Below are 21,241 nucleotides of genomic sequence, written 5' to 3'. Positions count from 1 at the left end.
ACTCATTACAATGGCCTGGGCAAGAGGCAAGGCAGTTAAAATACAAGGTGCTCAGGCCAAGATTCAGAAAGCCTGGCATTGCTCCTGCTGTCTATTCACAGGTAAACTGTGTAGCCTTGGCTAGTCTTTTCTTCTTGCTAAGCCTCAGACTCTATATTTGTATAGGAAGACACTGCCAGGCGGTTTCTTATGGTCCTTTTCAGCTCTGAAAAGGACCTGTGCTTTGTGATTCCTTACAAGGTGATATTTTTAAAGAAAGCCTGAGATGAACTTGGGTTAAGAGCACCTTTTACATAACACCAGTCTCGGTCAGGCCTCAGGCAGAGTCATGGGAGGAATTCGTTTGGATGGGTTTCCCCCTTGAAGGAATCTGTCTTTCTGAGTCCTCAGAGTCAAGTCTCCTAAAACAGCACCTAAGGATGCAAGCCTGACATGGCCCCAATTCTGCTCCTGGCTGGGGGCACCCAGGGAGTTGGTCTGAGTTCTGGACACTGGCTCTGGACAACCCAGTGATTCAGACTTTGTTGTTAGTGTTCAGTCGCTAAGTTGTGTCCGACTCTTTGCGACCCCATGAACTGCAGCACGCCAGGCTCCCCTGTCCTTCATTTAATATCAAGAACAGGCATTTGACACAACATTGTAAATCAACTATACATCAATAAAATAAAATAAAAACAACCATTTGAAAAGACAAAGCTGACTTACAGATCAGGAAACAGGCTCAGAGAGTTTCAGTGACAGCCAGCCAGTGAAAGAGCTGGGATCAGACTCAAGTCTTTTGGCTTTAATGCCTGTGCTTTCCCTTGTGCCTGACTGACATTCTGCCAGTCAACACCACTGACCTGTTCAGACAGGGGGACATGGGGCTGATCCTCACCTCCTCTTGGGTTTAATGTGACACTAGAGCACCTTAAAGTCACCAGCTATGACCACATCCAGCTTTGTCTCTTGATCTCTGTGATGCCCTAAGCAAATTATTCATTCTGAGCCTCAGTCTCCCTACCTGTAAAACGGGATGAAGGTAAATGGTATCTATATTACACAGAAGTTGCAAGAATTAAATGGAAGGGCTTCACATAGTGAGTTTTCAGTGAGGTTTCAAGGGTCCAGTTTGCATACCCAAACCCATCAAGTTTCACTATTTCTACTTCCAAGTGTATTCTCAAGCCCATCCACTTCTCTCCATCAAACATAGCATCTTAGTTCAGGTCACACATCCAGAAGACTTGAAATTGCTCTTCTATTCAGTTGGCCAAAAAAGTTCACTTGGGTTTCTCTGTAACATCACACAGAAAATCCTAAATGAAAATTTTGGCCAACCCAGTACTTCCATTCTTGTTCCCTAGAGATTCACTTCCCACCCAAGAGCCAAAGTAATATATTAAATTGAAAATCAGGTCAGATGGTGTCCCTGCTTTAGTCTTTCTCATTGTATCCAGGATCTGAGTTCCCTTCTTGACCATGGCTTCTTGATCCCTGTAGACCTTCCCTTGCAACCTTTTCTCATGCCTCTCACCTCACTGCTTATCATTCCTTAGCCAAGCGGGTGTTTGGTCAGTTCCCCAAACTCAGCGAGTTCCTTCCGGGATCAGGCTCATGATGTCCTCTACCACCAGAACCCATCCTCTCCTCATCACAGAGCTGCCTTCTTTTCATCACTCAGATCTCGGCACAAATGCCTCCCCTGATCAAGGATCTTCCCTTTCACCCTCTGTTTCATATCCGTGTAGAGATAAAAGTTAGTTTATACAGCAGACACTTGGCACAATTTGTGATTATCTTGGTTATTTCGTGTGCATGTAAGTGGCACAGTTAGTGCTCTGCCCTTATCTTCTCAGGTCCCGTTCCCATTTCTGTGCAATTCAGCTTCACTTCCAATACCCAGCACCTGCAGTTCTGTAGGAAGACTTCCCTTGAGCTACCAGAACATACTGTGCCCCTTGGGGTAGCTCTTAACCAATGACTGACAGGTATAGGGGTTTAAATGCTCCAGATCTCTCACCTCTTGGCCACAGTAATTAAGGTCTGAGTTTTACATTGTTTCCTACAGTTTTTCCAAAGGGTTAAGTATCAGTAACCCACTGTGGTGAGTGGCTTCAAAACACACCTTAACTAGTCACCTCCCTCTCCTGTATGAGGTCCCACTCCCTGATCAATGTCGTCATGCATCCCAAATTATCTATGAGCACTCAACCCTCATGTCAGAGTCTGATTCCTGGGGGAACCCAGCTAAGACCATGGCTTTTTTGTTCTTTTATCGATCCCAGGAGAGTGTACATTTTATGTCTATCTTGTTCATGGTTATATCCTGCTGCCTAGTTTTCTGTCTGGTACACAGTGAGAACACTCAATATATAATTTTGTAATGAGTACCTACTAGTGATATTACTACTGCAATGTAGCACATTTTCCTTTCATTGAATTTAGTTTATACCACTAACCTACCTTGCTTTGTTGGTGGCTCAGATGGTAAGGAATCTGCCTGCAATGCGAGAGACCCAGGTTCGATCCCCGGGTCAGGAAGATCCTCTGGAGAAGGGAATGGCAACCCACTCTAGTATTCTTGCCTGGAGAATTCCATGGACAGAGGAGCCTGGACAGCTACAGTCCATGGGGTTGCAGAGTCAGACACAACTGAGCGACTAACACACATATCTTGCACCCATATAATGTTACATGTTTCTTCCCAAATGTACAGAATAAAAAATATTTGTCTTCCACAGTGCTTTCAAGAGTAGCATTCCTGTTACAGTATTGTTTTAGCAAGGTTTATTATGGCTGGAGGCTCTTTACTGGAAGAGATCTCAAGAGACATTCTCTAAGACTGTGTCATTGCTTCCTGAAATTCCAGCGTGGAGATACTTGAGAGATCTTTTATAAGACAGAACTGCTTATGTTTTAGATAGTTTAAGCAAAGGGCAACTGGGTCCTGTACCAGCTGCCCCCAGTAGAATAAGATGGACAACTATGCAAAGACGGGGGCAATAATAATACTAAACAATAGCAAAAATCCCCAACAGTAGGAATGTAAATTTGTGTAGCCACTGTAGAGAACAGTATGGAGGTTCCTCAAGACCCTGAAAATAGAACTACCACGAGATGCAGCAATTCCATTCCTGGGCATACATGTGAAAAATACCAAAACCTCTAATTTGAAAAGATAACATGCACCCCCATATTCATAGCAGCACTATTTACATGTGCCAAGATATGGGAGCAACCCAAGTGCCCATAAACAGATGAATGAATGAAGATGCGGTATATATAAATACAATGGAATATTATTCAGCCATGAAAAAGAATGAAATTTTGCCACTTGCAACAATGTACAAGTTGTGTCCCAACTCTTTTGCAACCCCATGGACTGTAGCCTTCCAGGTTCCTCTTTCCATGGGATTTCCCAGGCAACAATAATGGAGTGGGTTGCCATTTCTTTCTCCAGGGGATCTTCCTGACCCAGGGACTGAACCTGTGCCTCCTGCATCAGCAGGTGGATTCTTTACCACTGAACCACCAGAGAAGCCTTGAAAAGGGAGAAATTTATGCATCTTTTTCTTTAAAACATAAATGCAAATACTTCTGAATCATTTCCATATTCTGTAAAATCTTTGGTACAGTGGAATTCAGAGACTCAGAGAATCTGACTTTTTCTTTAACCATAGTAACTGCTAACATTTACTAAGCACTCAGATACATTTCATGTCACAGGGCTGGTTCTCAGCTAAGCCAGGATTAAAAGCTGACTTTCCTGAATTTCAGGCTCTATTTTTCACCACCTATAATAGACCATTTTGCCTGTCCTGATGATAGGTTTCTGAAAGGAATGGAGCATAAATATTTTGTTTTAACTCTGTTTAACTTCAAGTAAAGCAGACCAGCTTTGGATCAAAGCCTGACATGTCTCCTGATAACGTATCTCCCCAAGGTTGCTCCCCTCCACCCCTGCTACTCCCACACACTTGTTTCATTGATCAGCTTCTCCCTTTCCTCCTCCTTCTCCCTGGCTTTTTTGCCCCTGTCTACATCTCCCATGTGTCTTTTCTGCCTTTCTCTATCCCTACCTTTCTCTTTTCTCTGACTCCATTTCCTCCTCTGTCTCCCTCTCTATTCCCCCACTTAGACGCATTTCTACTAGTTAAACCCTTCAATTTATGACCAAGTGGCATCCAGTTAAGACACAGCATATCATGCACATGGAGCTGGATTGGTTAGAGATTACCTCGTCCTCTGGAAGTCTATCAACCACATTAGAATGGTGGTGTCGGTGCCAACAGAAAGTGACTGGTAATGGCAGATGGTGCAGGGCTCCCTGGGCTGCCAAGGGAGCACCACAGTTGTTCTAGACACCCTAACTGATCTGGTTAAGAGCCCAGTCATTGGATGTAGGCAAACCTGGTTCAAATCCTGTCTCTTCCTTCATCTGTAAAATGAGAAAACATCATGGACTTCAAGAGGTTGTTGGGAGAACTCAAGAAAACCATATTTCTTTCACAGTGTCTGGGGCATGGTGTGTGCTACATGATGGTCATAGTTATTAAGGTGCTAATGAGAAATGTCCACCTCCCCTCTGGCTTCTCTCTCTTCTGGTCCCACCTTCCTTGCCCAAGCCATCAGGACGAGCATGCCATGTGATGGAATTTGCCTGATTCTCTAGGCCGTGGGACAGCAGTAGAACAGAGAAGTTTGAAAACCCAGGACCTGTCTCAACCACAAGGTTCTATGATTGTGGGGGGAAAAAAAATCTTAGTTATTCAAAAAATTAAGAAAACAAAAAAATAAATAGAAACACGCATGCATGCTAAGCACTTCAGTCATGTCCAACTCTTTGTGACTCCATGGGCTGTAGCCAGCCAGGCTCCTCTGTGCCTGGGATTTCCCAGGCAAGAATGCTGGAGTGGGTTGCCATGCCTTCCCCTGGGGATCTTCCCAACCAGGGATTGAAGTTGTGTCTCTTATGTCTCCTGTATTCGCAGGCGGGTATTTTACCTCTAGTGCCACGTGGGAAGCCCCCCTCCCCCGCCGCAAAAAACATATTTAATAGCAAATTCTTTTCCTTGCTCACACAAAGGGAAGTAAAAGGAGTAGATGGAAAGTGTTCTTTTTGTGAAAATCCTGCATCCTGGGTCCTTTTTATGATCTCTCAAGAAGAAGAAAACACTGCCATCTCCTTCTGTTCTTCAATCATTCCATTCCTTCTTCCTTCCAGCATGCAACCAATCTCCTTGGATTTCCCTTATCCACAAAAGTTCACCACTCCGAGGAGAAACTTGAAATCCAGAAGATTACCTCTCCTGCTCCTCCAGAGGGCCAGAAAGAGAAGTTTTCTCTTTTTCCCCTCCTTTTCTCTGCCATTTCCGTATACTGAAGAAAAGCCCCAAATAAGATTTATGGCAGCCCTGCCTTTCTCCCATCCAGGAAGCTCGGTAATGTCACAGCCAAGCACCCTTCCTGAGCACAGCTCTGCAGAGATCTATTCCTGCTCCATGCCCACTGACTCTGCCGCATTGCCTTGGCAACCAATTAAAATACTCCTATGTGTATGGCGATATCATCCTTAATTCTGCAAAACCAGGGGAACCTGCTCAGAGGAATGCACTTGCCAGTTTTTCTGTTCTCTCTATCTGACTCCATACTGGTCTTCCTTTTTCCACCTCTGAATCCCCTGCAAGCACTTGCGTGCCATTCCTAACACACCTGGCCTTGAGTCAAGAAACACCATGGTCAACAAGACAGGGGCTGAAAGGCATCCGGGGGGTGAGATAGCAGGGATGTCTCCTTTCCTCTTGTCCCAGGGGAAAACACCAGGGCCTTGAAGATGCTGAATCTAACTGCAGTTTCTTGCATTATCACCAACACTAGGCATTCAGTACTTCAATATTTATTGAATGCTGTTTGCATTTCAGGCACTCTGAAATGCAAGACAAGACACCCCCTTAGCCCCAGGAGCTTACATATGCTGGGAGGCTGGAGGGTAGCCTCTGAAAGCCCGAGGAGGAAGCCACGGCCGACTGGCTTGGGCTCTGGGACAGAGGGCTGATTTCCTGGAGGAGCAACGGGGACACTGAGATGGAAAAATGGGCTGCAGCCAGCCACGTGGATCCATTTCCCAGTTAGGCAAGTGTGAACCACTTGCCTACTCCAACACTGGCAGGTGGCTGATACCTTTAAATGGGGGTGGTTAGCGTCAGGCACCCTGGGAAGTATTTGCCTTATTTCTCCTTAGGTTAACAGTGAATAATCAAGTTCTCTCATCAATCCTCTTGGCTTTCCATGTTGTGAGTGTGAACGGCAGCCAAAAGGCATATTTTTTGAAACCAGTGGTGTGGGGACCATGATGCCAGGACTCATCACCCAGTGTACATGCCTCTCAGTGTATTTTGAGGTTTGCAGTCCTCAGTGTCACGGGTTGCTGTGAATGGTCAAGAATAAGACTAGCTGCAGGGACTTCCCTGGTGGTCCAGTGGCTAAGACTCCACACTCGCAACGCAGGGTCTGGAGTTCAGTCCCTGGTCAGGGAACTAGACCCCACATGCTGCATCTAAAGTGTTTGCATGCAGCAGCTAAAGTTCTCAAGTGCCACAACTAAGACCCAGTGTAGCCAAATAAAGAAATAAATAAAATTAAAAACAAACAAAAAAAGACTAGCTGCATTTAGGTCTTCCCTGGTGGCTCAGTGGTAAAGAATCTGCCTGCCAATATAAGAGATGCAGGTTTAATCCATGGGTCAGGAAGATCCCCTGGAGAAGGAAATGGCAACCTACTCCAGTATTCTTGCCTGGAGAATCCCATGGACAGAGGAACCTGGTGGGCTACAGTCCATGGGATCGCAAAGAGTCAGACATGACTGAGTGACTAGACAACAAGCTGCATTAAAAAAAATAAAATAAAATGTAACCTCAACAACTGCCCTGAACACAAATACGGGAATGCTCAATTTTGATCTGCAGCCATTTTCTCCCATTGTGTTATATGAAATCTTCTTGAGCACAAACCTCTTATGTGTGAAGTAGACAGAAATGGTAGCAGTCATCTCAGATTTGTAGAGTTAAATGAGTTTCTGTAGATTCTGTAGTAAAAAGTGCTTTACTCAGTGCCTGACACAGTAAGTCCTTTGTTTTAACACTTATTACCTGCCTCGTAATTATTACCTTACGTGGCTGCCTCCCAAAAGTCCATGAGCTCTTTAAGGCAGGGTTTCAGCCATTTTGGTGAATTATTCAGTTTTCCTGGGTCTCTTCCATGTGTTCATGTTAATAAGAATCATATATTATTTGCTTTTGTTCTTCACTAGAGCTTGGCATTGGGTCTTACTCATAAAAGGCATCCTGTATATGCTTGCTGATTGAATGAGGCATAGGAAATAATAATAATGCCTCACAATTATTATCAAGAAGTAGTATGTGTCACGCCCTGTGCTAAGAACTTAACAAGAGTTGTCTTGACATCCTCCAAATGAAGCCACGATCACTGTTACCCCCATGTCTTCAATGCAGTAAAATAGCAGGCTGACCGCAATAAGCGTGGTAGTGCTTTACAAGTTAACCGACCTGGATGAGTTCGAGCAAACAGCTCGCCCTTACTCAAAGCGTACCTCGCCAGACCGGTGCTAAGCACTTCACAGGGATTGACTCACTGAATCCTCCCAAGAACCCTAGGAGCTGAGTTCCCTATTTTCATCTTGTAGCCATGATGCTCAGAGTGACTAAATAACGACCAGAAGCACACAGCCAGTAGACATGAATGACGAGCCTTGGTTCTGAATCACAGCGTTATCTTGTTTGCTTATCTCATTGGAAGTCTAAGGTCAGAGCAGCAGAAAATTACAATATATATTTGAAAAATGATACTAAAAGACTTATTCCTCTTACCCAGAAAGAAGTTTAAAAATATACATGTGAATATCTATTTGTCTATCTACACACACACACACACACACGTACACATACACACCAGGAGGCAATGAGGAGCTATTAATTGGTACAGAGTTTCACATGGGATGATGAAAAGTTCTGCAGACAGATGGATAGTGGTGATGGGTGCACAACAATGTAAATATACTTAATGCGACTGCCCTATACACACAACAATGGCTAAAAATGTCAATTTTATGTTGTATATATTATATACATGTATAACATAGGTTTATCAGCCTGAGAGGTGCAGGAGTCATGTTCCTACCTGAAATGCTGCCTTCCTTCATGGAGGAGGCCAGGCCAGTTTAGCACATAACTCGCTGGCGAATTCTTCTGATGCTTCATCCTTTCTGTCACTGGGGCTAAGTGTAAATTAACTCATCATGAATATTTTCCCCTCCATCAGAGGAGTACATAGCATTTGTGGATTCCAACACAGGAATGTGGTCATATATGGAGACACATTTCCTATCCTCTTAGGGTTAACAAGTCATGAGCTAAGTGGCTTTGAACTTGGCCCACTATGTTTTCTGGGCAGTACTGTCTGTCACCCCAAAAGGTATTTAATAAGGTGTTTCACCTCCAGAATATTTCATCCACCACATGGCTTTATGCCTAATATAATATGCTGCTCATTCTTCATAGAGCTTTGTCATGGCTCAATTCAGGAAGAGCCCATTTCCGCATTATGAGGGGTTATTATTCTATGACTCCATAAAGTCTACCAAAAACGTGAATGTGTTCATTCATTAATTCAAAAAACATTTGAGGGTTCCTAATCTGGGCCAGGCTGTAGGTATATGCTCCAACATGGTACTGAGACCCAGACCCAGGACAAGTTGCCTGTTGTGCTGGTGCTTGGATAAAAGATTGAAAAATGACAGCGATCTAAAGTGAACTCAGCTGCTATTTGAGTCCTGGAGTCTGAGCCCATGAGCATTCCTGCGATGAGCTTTCAATGGTGTGAGCTTTCAAGATGGAGCCTGGCACGTAGCAGGCCCTTAGAAGCAGTCTGTTGAATGCCCTGGTTTCTGAGTCAGGCATCGGGAACAGTTTGACCCTGGCGGCTGACACAGACCCACGTTGCAGGAGGCAGCTCATGACGGACAGACTTGCCTTTCCCTGCCCTGTGTTCTACCCCTAGCTGTGGATGTGCTGGCTAGAGTTCCTGCATGCTGGGGTTGTCAGGTAACCTGACCATTTCAATGAAAAAGAGTGGTCCGTCTGTCAGTGAAGTGGAAACTGCTCCTCAGTTTACCCAGGGAGTTTGGCCACCTGCTCAGAGCAGAGATATCTTGTTTGGCTGCTCTGAATCCATCAGGTAGATACAACCCATAGGCCACGTGATGACATGGAAGCAGACACAGACTTCATTACAGAGTAATTGACATGTGCCTTCCTAGTGGTGGTTTTGAAGCAGATAACCAGTCATGCCAACTCCTCTTCATCTCTTTCTCCCTCTCTTCCAACTTCCATTCTGTTCAAGATATCTCATTGCTCCTAGCCCCCAGGTGCCCAGGCTAGACCCTGCCTTTTCAAGCCCTGACTGTGTCCTTTGTAACCATTAAAATGCCCATTTTTTAAAAGGAAGTTTCTTTTTTTAGCCAAACTTCATTTCCCTTAAACTGAACCACCTCCTCATTTGACATTTTCATAAACCATTATCTTTTGAGTCTAAGACTTCTTTGTCTTAATCACTTTATTGGGTTATAATTTATATACCAAAAATGTACTCTTTTAAGTGTACGATTTGATGAATTTAGACAAACCTATATAACACCACATAAAACATTTGCATTACCCAAAAAGCACTATAGTTTGCCATTTCTGGAATTTTATATAAATGGAATCAGACAATATGTACTCTTCAGTAAGACAGTCCTTTTTTCACATCTTAACATTTCTAAAATTGGATGTATCTTACAGTGAACATCTAATATAGTAGTTCTTTTTTTATTCCCTTTAGGGCTATAACTAAATAATGTATCTTATAATAGATAATATCTTTAAATCAGGGATATGTATGTATATATTTATACACATATGCTTAATACACGTATCTAATTAGTTGGTTTTACCATCAGACAGTAAGCACTGGGAAGGTAGAAATCTTTCCTTTGTTGTGTAGATTCCCAAAGTACCTATGGCTGACTACTGACAGAAACTAGGGGACTTTGTTGATGGTCCAGTAGTTAAGATTCTATACTTTCAATGCAAGGGATGTGGGTTTGATCCCTGGTGGGGGAACTAAGACCCCATATGATGTGTGCATGACCAAAAAATAAAATGATAGACGCTAAATAAATACTTCAGAAAGTGGTGGTAGCAAGTTTCAAAAAGTTTTCCAAAAATATCTTCTAACGACTAAAACTTGCTTACAACTCTTCTTGGAATGCATCAATAGTCACTAATTATAATAGGAATTCTCTTTGAGGGCTCAGCTATCCCTGCATTAGTATGAGACAACATTTCCCAAAATTTGTTCTGTGGACAATTAATATAACTCACGGCACTAATAAAAGTGTTAGGGTTACCGCTGTCACAGGAATTTGGGAAATGTCTCTTATCACTGTCCGCTAGTTGGAGATTCACCATTCTTTAGTGCTAAAAGTACGGGAAAGTCCTGCAGCAAAGAAAAAAGGTTTAACTCTGTTTCAACCTGAGGTTTCTTTGACTCTGGAGTTTTATGGAACCTCCATTAATCACTTACATAATACAGTTTGTCAAAGACAGGTCTAACACATAAGCATAGATTCAAAAATGAGAAAGAGGAACTTCCCTGCTGGTCCAGTGGTTGATAATCTGCCTTCCAACCCAGGGGACACAGGTTTGATCCTTGGTCCAGGAGCTAAAATCCCATAAGCCACAGGGCAACTAAGCCTGAGTGCCACAAGTATTGAGCTAGGTCTTCTAGAGCCCACGCTCGGGAGCAAAAGAAGCCCCGGTGTGATGCAACAGAGAAATCCCCCGTGCCCAGCGAAGAATCTGCACACCTCAACAAAGACCCAGAGCAGGCCAGATGAAACAATAAAGATAAATGAAACAAATGAAAAAGGGGGAAGACATTGAGATTGAAGAGAACCATATGTGAGCTGGTCCCTGCTCAGCCAAAAGCTATGCAGTGGCGTCTGGAATGAGATAGATGGGGATGCTCTTTGCGTGTCAAGGGCTGAACAAGCACTTTCCCTTGTTCCATAATCTCTTCATAGTATGAAGGGACACGTGGGCAGACAACCTTTCCTAAGAGGCATTGAAACAACACAAAATATGCACCGACTAATCACTTAGGTGACATGCCCCAGTACACGTGATGGATAATTGAGGTTGAGTAAGGAGAACCTATTGCCCCCACCATCTGCTTGGGCCATCTCCCCCGGGGGATGCGCTGTTATTTGTCTTCTGGCCAGATACCTCTAACTGATGAGAAAACTGAAGCAGTTATAGGATACTTTGCTAAAACAGAGAGAAGCCCACCCACAGGAATTACCCTGATTGCTTAAATGATGGCAAAATCCTTCTCCAAAATAGCATTGACCCAATACACACAGACATGAAGGGACATCAGAGCGGACCAGGTGAAAATCAGGTAGAGACTCAAAACAAGCGCTTCCTTTCATTTTTAAAAATGTTATTTTAAACATTGTCATAAAGTAAAATTGACTTTTTCCCCTCTTGGCACATATTCATATGAATGTTAACACACACATAGATTCATTTAACTGTCACCACAAACAGGATACAGGATAGTCCCTCCATCCCATAAAATTCCCTCACGCTATCCTTTATAAATCCTCTCCCAACCCATAACCCCTGGTCACCACTGAAAACCACACTTTTTCATCACTGTAGTTTTGTGCCTTTGTTTTTGGGCTACACCACTTGGCATGTGGGATCTTAGTTCTCCAACCAGGGATTGAACCCATGTCACCTGCATTGGGAGTGTGGAGTCTTAATAACTGGACCACCAGGGGAGTCCCTAGTTTTGTCTTTTCAGGGAAAACCCCTTTTTCTTTTGTTACCCCTTTGCTTAATTTTTGAACAGAGGTCTCTGTATGTTTATGTGTGGGTACAAAAAACTCCAAATCCAATGCTTCAGACTTTCCTCTATTGTTACTGTTTTGTTACTTAACATTTACCATAGTATACTAAGCCTTTTACATACATCATCTCAATGTAACCTTATGACATACGTACACCATGAATATTACCAGTGCACAAATATGGAAACTGGGGCTCAGAGAGGTTAAGTGACTTGCCTGAGGCCTCACAGCTCAAAAGTGATTGAATACCAGCACAAAGTCAGCTCTGATTGACCACAGTCCTTAAACAGTAATCAGGGAAATGGGGAGGACTGTAACTAAGAAGGTGGTACATCGACACAGGTTGGGGATCAAGTCATTTTGGAGACATATGGTTTTGTAAAAGGTTTGCAAAGGTGGGAGGGGCTGGAGAACTATCTGGGTCTCCTGACTTCTCAAGCTTGGCTCCTCCACTTGCCACATCCAGGCCTCGCTGACCCACTGCCATCTGCCTGCTGTCTTCAGGGGCTTGGGATGGTTTAACTGCCTTGCAAATTTAGTAGAGATGACCATGTGTGTCGCAGCACTGCTGTAGGACACAGCAGCTGAGACCCAGGAAAGGGCCTGGATGCCTTTTGGTTTCTCCCCAGCCTCAATTCCCCCCTGTACCTTCTGACCTCATTTTTTCATCTCAGCTGCTTGCCACACCAGCTGAAGAAGTTTCTAGGACACAGCCACCTGGTCTGTGTGCTGGGGGTGGCAGGTGTGTTCTTGTTGAGGTAGGGCAAGCAAGACAGGAATGTGTGTGGTTGGCATGATGTTTAACAAAGAAGGAAGAGAGTCTGGCCCTGCAAGACCCAGGGTGGCAACATTTATGTTGGGGATAGAAAGATGCAGGGGAAGGGAAAGACAGATGCTAATGAAGCATTGGCAATGTTGGGAAAGTGGGCCAGGTTGTTGCTCTGTGTATGGTGTTTTGCTGAGCTCGCCATTTGGGGAAGAGAAGCTGGCTAGCATTGTTTTCTCCTAGAATCCATTCTTAGCTCCTAAAGGGTCTTGGAAATGAGCTGCCAAGCCAGTGCATGCTGGGAGGAATCACACATCTGAATTATGGCATCACATCCTTTGGAGACACACATACCAACCAAAAATCAGGGTACCAGGGACCATCTCTGCGGGACGCTTGATTAACAAGAGAGATGGTACATAATTTAGCATGGAAAGTCTTGAGTTGCTTTAATAACAATAACAATACCAGCTAAAATTTATTGACCACGTAATATGAACCAATCATGGTGCTACGAGCTAAGTGACATGAATTTTCTTGTTTATTTCTCCCCAACAACCCGCAGAGGTAGGTACTGCTATTATCTCCAGGTTACAGAGGGGAATTGGAGGCTGGCCCTGAGGTTCATCCAAAGTATGCAACTATCGAGAGGCAGAACCAGAATCTGAATTCCGGCTTTTTCAAAGCCTAACTTTGCAAGTTTTTAGCTTCACTGCTTTCCTGCCTGTTCTAAATCAGAAATACTATTAAAGGGTAGTGGAGGAAAGAGGAAGAATGATCAGCAATTCAGAAGCCCATAATCTTCTCGAAGATTTGCAAAGTTCCTTTGGCTCGGCCACAATATGGGAAGGAATAAGAACCAGTGACATCAACACTGACATGGGTCCTCCAGGAGTCTGTTGATCTTACCTGTTGGCTTGAAATAATTGCATGCTGTAGAAACCTACAGCCATTTCTCAAGTTTTCTTTTTACACAACTGGCTTGGGAGGGTTTTAGACAGGTAGGCACAATGGACTACTTTTTTTTTCTCTCTTGGGTTGGCACTGTGAAGTGTGGCTCTTGGTTCCACCCTGGTATACTGGCTAGCACAAAAAGTACCAGACCTCTTTGAGCCAACAGAAAGATCTCGATGAGCTTGTTTTTTAGATAAGGCAAGGTGAGCAGAACAAACTTTGGACTTAAAAAGCTCCTGAACAGGAAATTAAATGAACTCTTTGAGAATGCCACCTTAACACTGAGTCCTCTGGAAGAAGTGTTTTGCAAAATGGTACCCCGTGACAACAGGTTGTTTATGCCCTATTAGTAGAGTACTTTATACTTAGTATTATACTGGCCTGGACTCCTTGTAGACTCAAATTCAATAATAACACCTATTACACTCTTCTGCAAGGACTATCACTCCTGCTGTGTTTTGTAGAATGTCTCATGCATGACAGGGCACAATAAACAGTCAATAATAATGTTTACTATGATAACGATCTTCCAAATGCCTTTCATCTAAGGATCTCAAAGTGCCTTGAAAACACTCATTAGTTAAGCCTCACCATGGCTCTCCACTCTTATAATATATTTTCCCATTTTACAGAATTTTAAATTGAGACCCAGCACGCTGAAGTGGCTTGCCCACAGTCATATAGTCAGTTTAAATGAATGATAATGATGATGCTTTGCATTTATCTAGCGTAGGTTTTCTAAGGTGATATGAGTATGTTGTAAAGATAATGTTTACACTCTCCTGGAGGAAGAGGGGTAGCAAGTATTATTAACAGTTGACTGGGTTGGGTAAACTGAGGCCAAGAGGGCAAGTAGCTTGATGAGGATTTGGCTGAGGATGTAAGGCCACACCTCTGTCTCTCAGAACAGTGTGTAGACTCTCAGATAATCTGCAATTGTCTGAACCCAGGGATGCATCATTGCTTTCACACTTCAGGAAAGGCAGCTAGATTTGGGGGGAGTAGAACAGGATGCAGCATTATAGCTGTATTTACGTCCAGGAATAGTTTGTTCACATCCCCACTGACAGAGTCAAAAGGGATGTGATGAGCCACGTGGAGAAAGGTGGGCTCAGGAAAGGGAGGAAATGGGTGAGGGTGTGGAGTGGCCCCTGCCTCTGCCCTCTCATAGAGCATCTTCACTAAACCAGGTGCTGCTGGAAAGCAGGGGCTCTCAATGGCTTGGTTTGTCTCAGCCTCATGGCAGGACTCCAGTGCAGCTCGGAGAATGGGCACAACCCCGTCACCGGCCCCTTGGTCTGAAGTGACGGGTCCTCGTGAAAGACTTCTAGGGACACACAGGATCTTACTGGCTGTCTCTTATTCCTATAAGAGAACAAGAGCTCTAGTTCCTATAGCTCCCCATGCCAGGAGGGACCTGGGAATTCTCTGTGGTTCAAAAAGTAGGTAGCTGTGGCTCCATCTGTTGCTACCTTTTCTTAGCAACATAGCCACATCAAAAAGATGAAAGCATGAACAAAAATATGCGAAGGTGACAGAGGACTTGCCTCCTCCCAGTCTCCCAACACTCTCTGAGTGATGGATGATACTCAGCCCTGCAGGGAGGCAAGTCAGACTTTGCAGGGTGAGGGAGGAGAGAGGTTGCTGGGTCTTAGGAATTCAAAGGGAGATCTGCTGACCCGAGATACAGCCTGATGCTCTGTAAACACAGCCTGCCTGAGAAAGCTGGTTCCCCTACCCCTCCTTTTCCAAGCCTGTGGATTCTGATTGATGGCTAGACCTAGGGCTAATAAGGAGCCTGAAAGGAGGGCGCCAAGCCCTTTTGTGGAATGTGCTCTCACACACAGGAACAATGGCAATAAAAAGTCTGCTGTGAAGAAATCACACTGGTGCCCGGTTTCTTCCTGCTCTCCTTTTGGAAAGTTTCCACACTACCCTGCTGCATGGGGGGCTTAAGGGTGCAGGGAACCCAAGAAGTAATAGGCTGTTGAGAAGAGCATTTGAGAAACTTATCCTGAATGCACACCCAAGCCTATTCTCCTTCAATGGGAAGGAGTCCGGGGAAGACCCTCCCACCCTCTGCTACTCTTCACAGTGGGGAGTCATGGTTAAAGTTGTGGTTAGCTGCCAGGGTTAAAGCTTGCTTTATGTGGCACTTCACAGAATTTCTGAGTATGCCAACCACCCAGGCCACGGCATGCCATGCCCACTTGGACACACTGACTCTGGGAGTGACAGCCACTAATCTTTCTGGAGCCCAAGACCATGATCTTCTCTCAAGTTATCCCCTTCCCCAGCTTCCCAGAATGAGGCTCACAGGAAGGTCACATAAAGTCCCAAGGATGTGCCCACAAGGCTGGACAGGACGATTCACATTGTCCAAACACAAAATGCATTACTGGGTGATATCCTGTGGCTCACCTGGGGTGCTTCATTTTTCATGGCAGGCTCTGATGTGCATTTTCTGTATGCTTTATTCATTTTGTAAAGTAAGACACATCTTCAGGTCTCCTGTATATGTCGGTTGTTCTTCACAGCCCAGCCTTTCCTGTCAATCACTACACCCACATAGGTGCTTCTTTCCCGATCGAACTTTGTGTATCCACTGTCTTGATAACTTTGAGTGATTGTGAATGAGTGTTGTCATCATGGCACTTTATGACTGGGAGTGGAAGGATGGATTTGGGTAAAATGCAAACAAAATCTGACACTTAGTAACTTCTCTGAGATCTCAAAAGTGACAAGCAGTTGGATTTGGTTTTCTTTTTCTCATCTTCTGTGCATTTCCCATGCCCTGGTTTGGCCTCAGAACAGCAGAAATGAAAGACCAAGAATATAATCAAAGGACTTCCTGGGTGGTCCAGTGATTAAGAATCCACCTGCCAGTTCAGGGGACATGGGTTCGATCCCTGGTCCTTGAAGATCCCACATGTCAGTAATAACTAGGCTATGCACCACAATTTCTGAGCACAGGCTCTATAGCCGTGCTTCCAAGCAAGAGAAGCCGCTGCAGTGAGAAGCCTGCACACCACAAGGAAGACCCAGTGCAGTCAAAAATAAACACATGCATAAATAAACAATCAAGAAGGCTTTCCATGTTCTACCACCTTCTGGACTAGAAGCAGGGAGGACCTGGGTAGCTTGAAGAATTTTAAGAGCTCCTGATTGGACTGGATAGGCTCATGGTTCCACTGAGTCTCCGTACGACAAACCACCCACAGAAACTTATCCTCAGGGAATCCTCGGCAGCGGCCCTTTGAAACCGAGCTAAAAGAAGAGAAGCCCCAACTGCTGGCGCACATACACCCAACCTCCAAGGAAACACGAAGGAACAGATGAGATCTTTCTTACCCCATCCATGTGGATTCTGACGTTAGGCACCAGCCGGAAAGGACTGCACTGCGGACCTCTGGGGTGAGTCCTGCTCCTCCTGCCGTCCTGCGGGGTCAGCACGCCGGGCCGGCGGAAGGACCCCCCTCTCCCCGAGGCCTGTCCGGCCCGCACGCCGTCCAGAAGGCGCACGAGCAGCAGGTTGGCCGGCAGCGCCTCGATGCTGCAAAACACCAGGGTCCTGCACTCGGGGCACCTCAGCTCCTTGTGGGCCTTGAAAATCCTCTGGAGACATGGCTTGCAGAAGGTGTGCTGGCAAGGGAGAACTTTGGCGGTGACATCGAGCTTTTCAAGGCACACGGGGCACTCCAGAAGATCAAGTAACGTCACGTCATCCATTTTATTTTAAAACTCCAGTCCTGACCTGGAGGGGCAGAGTCCACATGGTCGGGTCAGCTGAGTCAGTGGGGCAGAGACAGGGCTTCTTGAGAGCGTCAGGATGCCCGCTTGTCTGAAGGAGAAAGGAAGAGGGAAAAAACTGTGACTGCCTTCAGAGGTATATCCCACCTACAGGAGGCAGAGCCTCATAAGGCGGCTCGCAGGGACTTTGTTTCCGCACCCAAGTTTGAGATGACTCATTCTGATTCAGTGCTAGCAGGTAGAGACCTCGACTCCTGCCTGCTGGAGGATGCGAGGGAGCAGCCAGTACAGCTTCTGACTGCTTGCCGGACTAACTTACTCATTGCCTCTCCGTGAGCAAGGCGGGAGCGAGCAGACAGAACTGACCCGGGGCTCCAAGGATGAAGCCTTCCAGTAGCCCGTCTGATTCATGTCAGTGTATGGCAAAAACCACTACGATATTGTAAAGTAATTAGCCTCCAACTAATAAAAATAAATGAAAAAAAAAAAAAAAGGCCCCTCAGGATGCAACTTCTCTGAAGCTATTTTCTCTTTCCCTTCTTTAAATGTATCTGTTATCTGCATCACACTGATAACAAGCTGTTTACATAAGTGTATGGGAATCTCCCGTAGTTGTAGAATTCTGTCCTTCACAGTACATCTTCCCCCTTTATTTTGTTCTAGCAATGTACAATTTCTACGAGAATCTAATTTTCAAAAATTCTTTTGCCTCACCTCCAGGCTGTGGAGCTTGAAAGTTTTTTTCTTTCTTTTCGTTCCTCTTTTTTGCCTTCTTACCTTGATTATCTTAGCCTCAGAGACACTACCCCTCCCATAGGATAAAGTTGCACAGCCTGTTTCGTTACTTTGACAACTGTTCTCAGTTTCGACTGAAGCAGAGAGGAATTTGGGATTGTGGTCACAACCTGCAAGAACCAAGATGGGGCAGCGTACACAGGTGTGTGTACCTCTGTGTGTGTGTATTCTGAAAATCATCCTTGTTCCAGAAACAGTTTCCTTGTGGATGTCTGAGAAGTCCCCTCTTAAGGAGAGTGGCTTGGGAACAGGTCCCAGTCCCTCTCAGCTCCAGGGCTGAAGGGAACGCGTTGCGGGAGGGTTGGCACAAACCGGTGGCCGCACTGGTGGAGACAGGCAGACAGGACAAGCCGGGCTGAGAGAAGGCGCCCGGCCTCCTGAGACAGCTCCAGAGATGTCAGCACGTGGAGGTGTGCGGGGGGTCACTAACCTTGAGCTTGTCACCCGGGGCTGAGTTCAGCTCAGCACGGTCCCCCTCGATGCTCCGCCAGGCTCCCTCCACCGGCTTCCGCTTCCCCGGGAGCTGCTGCTGCTGCCGCCGCCGCTTTGAAAACTTTAACTCGAGTCTTAACTCATTTCATGGATCGCCTTACCCAGCCCAGTTAACGCTTTCACCGCCGTTCTGTCCTTTGCGCTTTCACACTCTGCTACGGATCCTTCCTTTGTGGGAGTCGATTTCAGGGAAAAGATTACAAGTGGGCAAAATACAAGTCAATTTACTCTAAGGTTAAATATTTACAAAGTTTATATTTCCCCTTCCTCATTTTCTGTCCTTTCCTGGAAATTAAAACACAGTCAAGTTAATGAACATGCCACGGTGATTGTGTTTATTTCAAACCTTTATGAGGATTTCCTGAAAAGTTCAAACATATTAAGGTAGCTGTGAACACAAAGATAAACCGGTCACCTAAAAACTACTGCCCTATAAAATCAGTCAGTCCTTGAACTGTGAGATTTGAGATGGACTTGAGCGATCTATTTGCTCAATCTTATGAAATAAAAAAAAACAACAACAAACAACAGTGTTGTGGTAGTCCAGACACATCCTTGAAAAATCAAAGCACAGGAGGACTTTTTAAAAAAAGAAAAGTAGAAATTACCTGGTGGTCTAGTGGTTGGAATTCTGAACTTTCTCTGCCAAGGGCTGGGTTTGGCCCCTGGTCAGGAAGCTAAAATCCCACAAGTCACCAAGCTATGTAGCACGGGCCAAATAATAATAATAAATTTACAAAGGTAAAAAGAAAATGTAATATTCCAGCTTCCCTTACCCTACCCACTGGAGCCTTTTATAGCCCCAAATAATGCTTATACTTCTATTTCTTGATTTATCAATAATATATTTCATTTAACACTTTACACTACAAAGTTATCCAATAAAGTAAATAATAATAATCTTATCATTAATACCTAACAACAGAGTAGTGTAGCTTTCATCTGTGCCAAGCATTGTTGTAAATATTTTATCTTCATGAACTCACTTAATCCTTCTATCAACCCCACGATACACTGGCCTCTTACCCTCATTTTATGAAGGAAAGAGAGACCTGAGACATTAAATAAGTCATCCCAGGAGACACAGTGAGCAAGAGGCAGGTGATCTGTGACCTTCATTATCATGTCCTGCGGTGATACAACTTTAAGAGGGGGAGAGATGGTTGAGGTGAGCTGGACCTCATCTAAGACAGCAGAAAGTCAAAAGATAATGAATGAAGTGACCAATCAAATTCTTTGGCAGATGAGGCTGCTGAGAGATTCTTGAAGTTGGGAGATTCCTTGAAGCTGCCCAGTGAGTTAGGGGCAGAGCTGGGACTAGATAGTGGGTGTTCTCCTTTTACTGTGTCTTCTCTCTCAGATATAAGGCTGACAATTCCTTATGAGGCAGAAAGCAAACAGATTGTGGTGATTTGTTTGTTTTTAAAAGTTCTTCCGTGTCAGTTCTGAAAAAGCAAGCATGCTTGAAGTTCAAAACAGGAGAGATCTTAAGGATGGAGCAGATGAAGTCCTATGTCCCCCTCAAGTGTAGAGCCCTACTTTGGATCCGTGTCAATTTCAGAGATCACTTTCAATTCTTTTTTTTTTCCTCTCCCTTTTATGGAGGGTGTTTTGAGCTTCAACACCACCACACCTCACTCTATTACCTGTCTCCTTCAATTTATTTCCCCTTTAGATTTTGTGCTTATCAGGACGCCCCTTGCCATTTGAGACCTTTTGGTGTCCCCGCTTGATAAAGCTGATCTACCTCCTCTGTGAGTGGCCCCTGTCCTTTTACCCTGCAGAGGGGGCCACTCCTGTGGGAGCTCTACCTGCTCCCCTCTCCTGTTCTTGGACATCCTCTCTCTCTTACATACCCACATCTGCACCTTCACACACTGGCACACACGTGTGCACAAGGACAAGTAATCTAACATTTATGCCCCAGAGCAGTGCTAAGTCTTTGAACAGACTATCTCCCTTTCCTGCCAACCACCCTACAAGGCGAATGCTACAACTTTCCCAGAGTCACAGAGGTTGTGATCTAGGTTGGCCTAATTCCAGGGCCTAGGTTCCTTATCATTATCGTTCCCCGTGTTATAAAGTTATGTATTTGCCCTAAGTACACCGTGTATGTTTACATAAGTGTTTGTAAAGATACATATGCAATATTATGGATGCCTCCTGTAACCTACCCCATCTCTTGGCTCCTCCCTATTCCTGTGTGGCCAGTCATCTCAAAAAGCTTCAGATTCTCCCATCCCTGAGAACACTCCATTTCAGGAAGTCAGAACAGATCCAGTGCTACTATATTTAACTATTAAAAATTCTTCAGAATCAAATGGTGATGGTAGAATTTCCAACACTAATGTGGGGCAGAGAAAGTTTACACTGAACAGGAGTGGTGTTTTAGCACCTTTCAGATCACACCCTGTAGGTGGTCCCTACCACCGCCCACCTACGAGGTTAGTCTTAGTGGAAATTTGAGGAGAAATTTTCTTTTGAAGCTTCTGAAGCAGGGAAAGAGTTTTCAATGGGGATTTCATCCTGGC

The 21,241-nt window shown here is 44.7% G+C and overlaps 1 protein-coding gene across 5 annotated transcripts in view; it reads right to left on the bottom strand.

Annotated features, from left to right (window-relative positions):
- The window catches only part of SH3RF2 (SH3 domain containing ring finger 2), a 143,963-nt gene extending 125,077 nt beyond the window's left edge, over window positions 1–18,886 (bottom strand). For 2 of the 5 annotated variants that reach the window (XM_070465574.1, XM_020872215.2), the window contains exons 1-2: window positions 18,649–18,885; window positions 17,025–17,514 (exon numbers count right to left, since the gene is read on the bottom strand). In XM_070465574.1, coding sequence (XP_070321675.1) covers window positions 17,025–17,402 — 378 coding nt within the window. In that variant the 5' untranslated portion in view covers window positions 17,403–17,514; window positions 18,649–18,885. Of the gene's footprint in view, window positions 1–17,024; window positions 17,515–18,648 lie in introns of all 5 variants that reach the window. The other 3 variants (XM_070465575.1, XM_020872228.2, XM_020872209.2) reach the window with 2 other exon arrangements.
- Between the last annotated feature and the right edge of the window lie 2,355 nt (window positions 18,887–21,241).

Source organism: Odocoileus virginianus, chromosome 3 (genome assembly GCF_023699985.2).
Source record: "Odocoileus virginianus isolate 20LAN1187 ecotype Illinois chromosome 3, Ovbor_1.2, whole genome shotgun sequence".
Taxonomy (NCBI): Eukaryota; Metazoa; Chordata; class Mammalia; order Artiodactyla; family Cervidae; genus Odocoileus; species Odocoileus virginianus.
Note: the sequence above shows the minus strand (reverse complement) of the source record. Positions and strands in the feature narration are given on the sequence as shown.